The following is a 9960-nucleotide window of genomic DNA, read 5'->3' on the forward strand; positions in this document are numbered from 1 at the left end:
GGTCTCCTTCATATTCATACACTAATATGGTGCACTAAGCTTTATTAGTTTTTTTATAACAAATTTTAATTATTAATTATTAGATTTTTATTAATGAAAGAAATCGAATTCATCATCTTTTTTTTTTATCATCGAATCAATTTTATAATTCTTTAATTTTTTAAGTTGATATTTCTAATTCAATAGTGTCATTGCTCTGCTCATGAATATTTTCGTATTATAAGTGTATAACGATCACAAATAATAATTAACTATAATTGCAAAGAAAAATGAACATATTTTGGTGTGTGAGCAGTGAGTACAGTGTCACCATTATTATGCGAAGGTCGATGATGAGGTATTCGTGACGGTAAAAAAACACTGTATGTTGTGTCCTATTAACTAAAAATTACAGCAACATTATTATATGGTTAATCTGAATATAATATATTTTGATTGTTATTTTCCCGGCATTTGGTAATGGTGGGGCATTAACAAGGTTAATGTCCAGAGCGACCCGCCGGTCTCCCAAACCCGATATTTTCCAACCGTTAACTCTTTCCTCTCTCTCTCTCCCCCCACATCACACAGACAGAGATTGCATTTGCCAGTGACAGTGTGAGTGAACATCACAGAACACTGGAACACATCAAGCTTCATTCATGTTCGTTGCTCTCACATAATGTTAAGTTACAGACCACTTCCTTTTTGTTTCCTGCTCACAATTTTCTTGTCCACTTCCTGTCTGTTGTCACACCAAGCTTCAGGTATATATTTTACTCACACCTCTCTCTCTCTGGCCTTTTGTTCACTGTTTGGACACCCATAAACTCTTGGAAGCCAAACAAGCCTCTAATTTGAACCAATGTTGTTGTCTTTGTTTTTTCACTTTAAGTTCAGTGGGGGTGCAAAAAGTCACCACTATGACAATGCAGCACTACCCTCTCACTCTTGAAGATGTTTCACTAGAAAGCATGGAACTTTTTTGTTTTTTGCAGGGACAGAAAATGAGGGAAAGGATGTAGTAGGCCTTTCTCGGTTGTATGTATTTGCTGCTGCACCGTTTGAGAGCTCGCCCCTTCCCTTAGCTGCTGAGAGAACACGAAGAAAAGACCCCCTTGATGGCTTCAATAAGTACATTTATGGATGGAATATCACTAGCAGTGATTATTGGGCCGTAAGCTCTTCAAACCGTTAACTCTTTAGGGCTGTGGTGATGGTTTTATAGTTTGCTAAGGACTGTATCTCGTTAATTGTAGCTGTTAAGGTTCAAAATTCGTGCTTCCATTCTGGGATTGGCATTACCAATTTTCCGCTAGCAATTTAGTTTTTTTTTTTTTTTGCCAAGATTATAAAATATGGAATTGTTGGAAAAGTGGGCAAAAAGAATCATTGTTGACTTTGGAAGTATATGGAATAATACCAGTGTTTTTCCAATATATAGGATAAAACTTAAACACGAGATCTTAGGTGCTTTTAGTGATGTTCTCCGATCAAAATAAGTTTTATCTTTATGACCAATGCCGATCTTCAATGCTGACCTTTATTGTATGGTTTATTGGGGAAAACTCCAATTTTGATTGCTAAATAGGACTAAAAGCACCTAAGGTAATACATTAAAAGCATTAGTCCATATATTAAGTGTATATTTAGATCATTGCACCCTTTCCAAAAATAAGTTCGGAATAAAAAATACAAAGAGTTTCCTTCAAAAATATGTTCAACATTCAAAAGGTTATCTAAACATGCACTAATAGCTTGAGTAATATGTCGCTTTTAAGTAAGATCTGAACCATTAGATGGGTCTTATTAAAAAGGGATTTAAATATTGCTTTGCATGTAGTTTTATGGAAATCTAATACTTATATGTGACTCTGCCTCTATGGTCATATTATCCTTTATTAATTAGTTTAATGGACGAAGCATGAGGCAATCATAGTGTTATTCAAAGGGAAAAAAGTTCAGGTACTGAATGATCCTAGCTTCAAATTTAATTGTTTGAATTTGATTTAGCCGGAGTAGATTGCAGTGTGAGATAATTTGGTCATTTCTGACTGTGGTTTCTGTTATGTTTTATTTCTTTAATTTTGTCTCTTTCAGTTTTGAGCACTTAATCTTACTAAGCTAACTGGTTAGCCGTGCAATATTGAATTTCAGAAAACAAAGTCCACTTACTAATTTTTTTTTATTGAATGCAGTCTGTGGCATATACCGCAGTTCCTTTGTTCAGTATTGCAGCAGTCTGGTTCTTGGGCTTTGGCTTGTGCTTATTGATCATTGGTGTTTGTTACTTCTGTCGTAAAAGAGAGCCATATGGTTATTCACCAACATGCTATGCCCTTTCCCTTATTCTCCTGATATTATTCACATTTACAGCATTGTACACATTTCTCTCTCTCCTTCTGTTTTACTGGTTTCAGGTTTAGTTGGATCTGTATTACAAATTGCACTTTTCTCTGCGTTAACAGGATTGGATGTGCAGTTCTCTACATTGGCCAAGGAAGTTTTCATCATAGCATGACAAATACATTGCAGTATGTGGTGCATCAAGCTGATTCTACTGTGGATAAGCTTAGAAATGTGTCAGATTATCTTGCTCAAGCTAAGCAGGTTGGAATCGATCGAGTTTTTCTCCCCACAAATGTTCAAACTGATATTGATCAGGCAGAAACAGATATCAATAACTCTGCTAGCATCCTTGCTGATAAGACAAAGGAGAACTCAGACAACATACATGATCTCTTAGATTCTGCGTAATGACTGATTATAATGTTTTCCACTCCAGATATTTGATTTTTTGTTTTATTTTTTATAATCTATAACATGAACTTGACAATGATTCAGGACGCTGGCTCTTATCATAATAGCTGCTGTTATGCTAGTCTTGACATTTCTTGGATTTTGTAAGTTCCTTCTATGCCCACCAGTTTAGATGCAGAAGTTATTACTTGCTATGGTATTCATTTTTTATTTATTTTTTTACTTGTTACTACAGTATTCTCAATATTTGGCATACAGCTCCTTGTCTATATGTAAGTAACAATATGTTATACACTTTTCTTGGGATTCTTTGCTAGCAAACATAACTCCGCTTAGCATTATATTTTCTCATAAAACACTTTGGCATCAATAATTGCAGCTTGGTAATCGCAGGATGGGTCCTTGTTACTGGCACCCTTGTATTATGTGGCTTGTTCCTTGTTCTCCATAAGTAAGTAGCGATTCTCGCTTTCCTAAAATAGTAAAAATTCAATGGTTTTGCCATATATTTTTACACTGTTTAGTTATATTTTCACCTATTCTTTTGCTGTTTTTAGCCTACTGTAGTCAGTTGTTTTTAGTTGGTTAGTTTTCTTATGTAAGCTTCGTATAAATAGCTGCATTGTATAGTTAAAAAATTTATAAATAGCTGCATTGTGACAAGTGATCAACTTCAGATTGAGAGCACATTGCTCATTTTTCTCTCAATTTTCTCTGAAGTTTATCATTTTCCCTTTTATCAGAGCTCCCAGGTTGCTGCTCTCAAATTTGGTACTTTTTCTTTTCTTTCATAAGCTCCTTCATCAAGAATCTTTGATCGTTCTTGTACATAATTTTTTCAAACTTCAGTTTTCTTCTGAATCTGAAATTGATCACTTATCACAAGTTTTAACTATACAATGCAGCTTTCATATGAAAAGTAACTAAGTAATAGCAGCTGGCTACAGTTGCCTAAAAATCAGGAAAAAAATAGCTGAAAAGTAAGTAACATATATATATATACACACACACGTCTTGTTGACAGTGACAGACACCAAGGTGGTAGCAAGGATTTGCGCTCTTGTATGAATAACCACATTGTTATTAATATTCAATCATGCCATAGAATTTGTGTACTTTGTCTTCAAGCCTTGAATTTTTAGGATCCTTCAGAGATCACCTGGCGAAATTACGTTAAACTTGAGGTTTTGGTCCAATTTGTCTTCCAGCCTTGAAATTTTAATCTTACAGATCCTTCAGAAATCTCCCGGATAAATTATGTTAAACTTGCCGTTGTGGTTTAACCCTCATCATTTCTCACCTTATAATATTTTACCGAATGTTAATCCTTTTTTGTTGTTTTGCTAGTGTGACAGCAGATAGTTGTGTAGCTGTGAATGAATGGATCCAGTATCCGACTGCACATACGGCTATGGACGATATTCTGCCCTGTGTGGACAATGCCACTGCACAAGAAACATTGTCACGAAGCAAAGAAGTAACTTCTGAACTAGTCAATTTGGTCAACCAGGTTATCACCAATGTCTCCAACTTAAATTTCGCCCCCAATTTCACTCCACTCTACTACAATCAATCTGGTCCCCTCATGCCACTCCTCTGCAATCCCTTCCATCCTGACATGACAGATAGACAATGTGATGCTGGTGAAGTCACCCTAAGCAATGCAACACAGGTACATTTATTGAACCTTCATAAAACATAGAAACACGGCACATAAAATAAGTCCTTACTCAAATTACTATGGTTGTGTTTGAATAAACTTTTTAGAAGTAGTTACAGAAAAAAATAGAAGAGTAAAGTGAACCAAACTTTTTTTACAAATTGAAATCAAGTTATGCATTTATATGTAGAACCCTTCTCCTTTAATTTCTACAAATACTAATACTGTATTCTCCTACAAATCCTTTTATAAAGAAAATATTAAAATAAATAAAAAAAAAAAATATATATATATATATATATATATATTTAATACTGTATTTTTATATAAAAGCAAGAGAATTATTAGGAAAATTTAGAATTTTTCATGTTCTTCTCCAAAATTTGTAAAACTCTTTAAACTGTTAGTGTATAGTGTATAGTCCTTTTTCTCCTCTAAATACTTGTTAAAAAGTCTAAATTCCCAGAACGGAAAATCTTATAGTTTAAGTATCAGGTTGGATTTCCTGTTTTACTCAACGTGGGGACTGAGTCGTAACAGGTATTGAGTTGGTGTTAATATTAGTTTATGTGTGATGCTTCATGCAGGTGTATGGCAATTTTGTGTGCCGGGTTTCACCATCTGAGATATGCATGACACAGGGGCGTTTGACCCCTACCTTCTATAACCAAATATCTGCTGGAATAAACGTGGGCAACTCCTTGTATAATTACGCTCCCTCCCTGATTGAGCTACAAGATTGCACCTTCGTTCGAGAAACTCTAAGCGACATATCCAAGGACCATTGTCCTGATTTACGGCGTCATAGTAGATGGATCTATATTGGATTGGTAATGGTCTCTTTTGCTGTCATGTTCTCCTTGATCTTCTGGATCGTGTATGGGAGAGAGAGGAGACATCGTCTGCATAGAAAAGAGTCAAAGGATTTGATTCCTGCACATGCACCAGCACCAGGACATGCATTAGCATTGGTCCAGATCCCTGAAGGATAATTAAGCAAAAACTAATTGATAATGATGTTGTTAGTTGGTGGATGAACATGTGTGAACTAAGTTTAGCTTTTTCCGGTGTTGGGTGTATAATGTTGTAGCTTCTTTGTATGGCACACTAGTGTTTAATGAAATGTCATTATTTTACGTGACCCGATGAAAAAGGAGGAATCAGACAGAAGACAAGGCACAAACAGAAGGATAGGGAGCTTCTTGTCTGTTCTTCTGTGGGGGGAAAATCATTAGACCAGCCTGGCAGGTCTTAGATGTTGGACAGTGTTTGGAGTTTGGAGGTAAGTGTAACCTACATGTTCCTGAAAATGTGTGAAAAGCCTGATCAGAATGTAGGGAATAGGAACCCATCTTGACTGCATTTTGTGCAGGTCCTCTTTCATTTTGAGGGTGTCTAAATGCTAAGAAATGCCTCATAATTCTGTTTTTATTTTGTTAATCTAAACATTATGATATTGTTAAGCCAGTTTGTGGATAAGTTAACCAAGATCCTTCCACTTGGGCCCATAAGCATGTCCACTAAAAATGAAGGCAAGATAACTAGTGTCCTTTGCCTATTGATTATGAAACTAAAATAAATTTTTTATTGCGATGCGTACAATTATATTTTCTATGGTTTTTTTTTAAGTTCTTCTATAATTTTCATAATATTTTTTTTAGTTTTTTAATTAATATCTTAAAAACACAGGTTAACAAGACTAAAAAATAAAAGGGTAAGAAAAGAACAAAGAATACCTGAGAAGGATGGAAGAACTAGAGTAATGTCCTAGATTATTTTTTTAGAGTAATTTACACTTCAGCCTTTATCATCTAATTCATTTTTATTTTTCATACATAAATTTTTATAAATATACATATTCTCCTAAAATGGGAGTATATTAAGTGAGAAGTAATCTTGTTTGTTATTATAAAAGCAACGCATCTTGACCATATTGCATGGTCGTAATTAGTTTTAGTCAATTTCTTTTACCTTGTGTTTGGTTGATTGCATAATTAAAATTTACTTATAATAACAATTGAGAACATTTTTACTTGATATGCTTGCTATGTACAGAGAACATATCAAGTGAGACATTGAGAGGACTATTTTATGTAGGAAAATTATATAAATATTTACGATTAATTGAATTTTATTGTGAACGGTAGAATAAAATATGCAAGTCTTGTAATTTTATAAAGTTGTGATTTTTTACCGTGATCACGTGACTATGAATTTTTAATCCTTACCGTGTGTATATAAAGTCACGTGACTGTGATTAAGATTTATTTTTCTCGCTTAGGAATAAAAAAAAAAAACAGAAACTCTCAATAATACATGGCTTAAACTGCAACCAAATAACCTAGAAAGAAACCTACCTTTTATGCTATAGATCCCTATTTTTTGGTTTAAATTACAATAAGTTTGAGAAATTTTAATTACTCTTTAATTAGTTTCAAAACATTAAATGTGTTGTGAATTTTAAAATATTAAAACTATATATATATATATATATATATATATATATATATATATATATATATATATATATATATATATATATATATATATATAACTTTAACATCTATTTATCTAAAACAACTAGAGAGACCACTTAAAATATTAATTTTGTGGACATAAAAGTGTCCCGTAGCTCACCAACTTGTCACCCACACGATGTCACACATTTGTTTTTTTTTTTTATCTGAATAATTTCTTTGGTTAATTTGATGTTGAAAACTCAATAGAAATCAAATTTTTTGCTTAAAAGGCTAAAATTTTATCTCCGGCAAAAAAAAAAAAAAAAGCTAAAATTTTATTTTTCATATTCATTTTATCTTTATGAGAAAACAATTACTTATTTTCATATTTATGCATCTCTACTCTAGTATTGAGGGACGGAGGCACGTTATTGGGTGGGACCATGGAACCTAGGTCTCCTACTTTCTTTAATTCATTTTTTATACACATGATATATATATATATATATATATATATATATATATATATATATATATATATATATATATATATATATATATATATAAGTAATTATATTTAATTGGAGTCAAATAATAATATTCAAGTGTTATATATTTATTTTTGGAAATATTTTATTTTACTTTTATAATATTATTTAATATTGTGAATATAATTATATCTTTCTTTTTTTAAGATGAACATTTTATTCTCATGTTGTATTTATTGCAGAGATAATTATATTTTTTTTATCTTTTTTAGATGAAATATTTGAATATGATCTTATATTTTCTTTAATAGTACTTTTCTCTTATAATCTATTTTATATGATATAAATAATTACATTTACAAGTTTTTACTAGCCATTCATTTATATTGATTTTTATTATATATAATTTGAAAATTAAAAATCATTTATTCACATTTGTCAATGAAATAAGTGTAATTATGAACATTGTATAAGAGATAGATAATTTGAGATCTGAGATAAATATACTCTCTTTCCAATTCGTTGTTTTTTTTTTAATGAATCCAAACAAGTTACCCAATAAATATTGGGAAAACAAATCAAATATAAAAGTTATTCTATAGATCTACCAAATCTTACTTATAAGATAGTGATTGTAGTCATGGCATAGTATTTTTCTTCTTTTAATTTCCAACAATAAGAAAACATGTGTTTCTTGGGTGACATTTATAATATTGAGTTTTTAAAAAAATACTTAATTTTCTTCTATTTAAATATATTTTATATTCATATTATGATAAATTAATATAATTATATATTTTTAGGAATATATGAATCATATTTTTTCCTTTGTCCCCACCCCCCAAAAAAAAAAATCAATCCTAATTCGACCCTTACAGTTATTAAACGAAACTTATAAAAACAGTCACAACGAAAATTAAAAATTTGTGAATATAGCTATTATAAAAATTTGTGAATACCTGTATTTTGGTCATTATTGTGAAGACGTAACCCTAAAATAAAAATTAGGGAAGCAAAGAAGAACGTTTGTGCGAAGCAACCTTGCGGGCGCAACAACGTAGGGACCCCGCGGTTATTTACGAAAAGTTCTGGGAGAATAAAAGTTCTGGTACATTTGCATTCAACCGTTTCCCTATAATCCTGTACGTGTCAGCCTTCTTTTCTATCGTTTTCAGCAGTCCGCGTCGCACCAGCCGTTGGATCAGAATCCGGTCCTTTTCTACAACCAACCAATACTTAACCCTGGTTAAGTTAACTAACTCCAGTCCCCTAGGTCGAGAAAACCCCTACCCCTTTAACTCCCTCATCTTTATAAGCGGCCTCTGAGACTCGCTAGGTTTGCCAAACCAACTCCCCAAAGGGGACCTTAGAGAGCAATCTTCTTCCTTCTCTCTCTCTCTCTCTCTCTCTCTCTTTCAATGGCTTCCTCGTCTTCCAGAACTAAGTCCAGTGGGCCCGTTCTACGCTCCCTCTCACCCTCCAGTAGATTCTGCTCATACACCACATCCAAAACCCCTTTCTCTTCTCCTTCATCCGCATTCGCTTCCTCCACAAGCTCTGGCTTCTCCTCTTCAACCTTCTTCAACCAGCCACGTCAGCATCACTCTCAAAGCCATCACAGCCACCACCGTGCCGCATCGCCCACACGTGTCAATCTATACAGCCCCGCCCCTCTCTCTTCCGGCGTCCGGTTCTCTATCGACCCCCGGTCTATATCACCCAACCGGTCCATATCGAACCAGATCATCACGACGAAGAACAACCGTCCGATCTCTGGCCAGAAGAAGACGTGTATGTGCTCGCCTACGATGCACCCTGGCTCGTTCCGATGCAGCCTCCACAAGAACATCGGGAACAACAACCACCACTCCGATTCATACCCCTCGAATCGGCTTAACATGCGTAGATCTGCTATGAAGAACTCGCTCGTGAGAATCGGAGGCGTGGAGGGCGAGTGGGTGAAACGGGCCCTGACAGCACTGATTCGGCCCAGTTCGCATCAACAGAGGAGGAGAGCGGGGTTCGAGCCCAGGCCCAGTCGTCTCTCTGTCATGTCCAAAGCCCAGGATCTATGATTTTCTTTTAGAAAAAAGGTTTTTTCTATTTACACCTTGCAGGTTGTTCTTGATTTTGCTGGTTTATATACCATACCACCCATGGCGCCCTGATCTGCCGCCAGAGTTGGATTCCGGCGAAGCGGTTGGGAGGTAGCGGCGAGTCCTATCCGGCGAGTTTTGGTTTCGTCGTCTGGAGCAGATTGGTGAATTTGGCTGCATAGATCTATGACACTGGACCTACACATTGATTTTGTACATAAATTTTGCTATGGAAGCAGAGTTTGGACCCCCTTTTGTTTTATGCCTTGTGCATAATTTGATTACAGTGAACATACATACATACATACACAAAATACTACATCTCAGGCTTAATTTGGGACGTGAAAATTCCTCCAATTGAACTAATTAAAATTGGTATTAAAATTGAAACCTAAAATGAGTTGATGGGTATTGAGGACACGGTTGATTATTTAGTGTGATGCATCCCGGTTCTGTTTGCAGCGTCGTCGAATTTGTTATATTTTCCGTCTGTCAATGGCCGCCGTTTGCATTTGGCT

General features: G+C 34.4%; 2 protein-coding genes across 2 annotated transcripts; both read left to right on the top strand.

Moving 5' to 3' along the window:
• Positions 1-453: 453 nt before the first annotated feature.
• On the top strand, positions 454-5830 carry LOC100798323 (uncharacterized). Its single transcript, XM_003522475.4, has 9 exons — positions 454-746; positions 978-1156; positions 2178-2359; positions 2448-2732; positions 2824-2882; positions 2975-3011; positions 3119-3190; positions 4087-4411; positions 4987-5830. The coding sequence occupies exons 1-9, from the start codon at positions 662-664 to the stop codon at positions 5389-5391; spliced, it is 1629 nt and encodes a 542-aa protein (XP_003522523.1). The 5' UTR covers positions 454-661; the 3' UTR covers positions 5392-5830.
• Positions 5831-8669: 2839 nt separating this feature from the next.
• Positions 8670-9756, top strand: LOC100800972 (uncharacterized). Its single transcript, XM_026128180.2, has one exon. It carries the CDS (start codon positions 8765-8767, stop codon positions 9419-9421), a length of 657 nt encoding a protein of 218 aa, XP_025983965.1. The 5' UTR covers positions 8670-8764; the 3' UTR covers positions 9422-9756.
• The last annotated feature ends 204 nt before the right edge of the window (positions 9757-9960 follow it).

The sequence above is a fragment of the Glycine max genome, chromosome 4, assembly GCF_000004515.6.
Source record: "Glycine max cultivar Williams 82 chromosome 4, Glycine_max_v4.0, whole genome shotgun sequence".
NCBI lineage: Eukaryota > Viridiplantae > Streptophyta > Magnoliopsida > Fabales > Fabaceae > Glycine > Glycine max.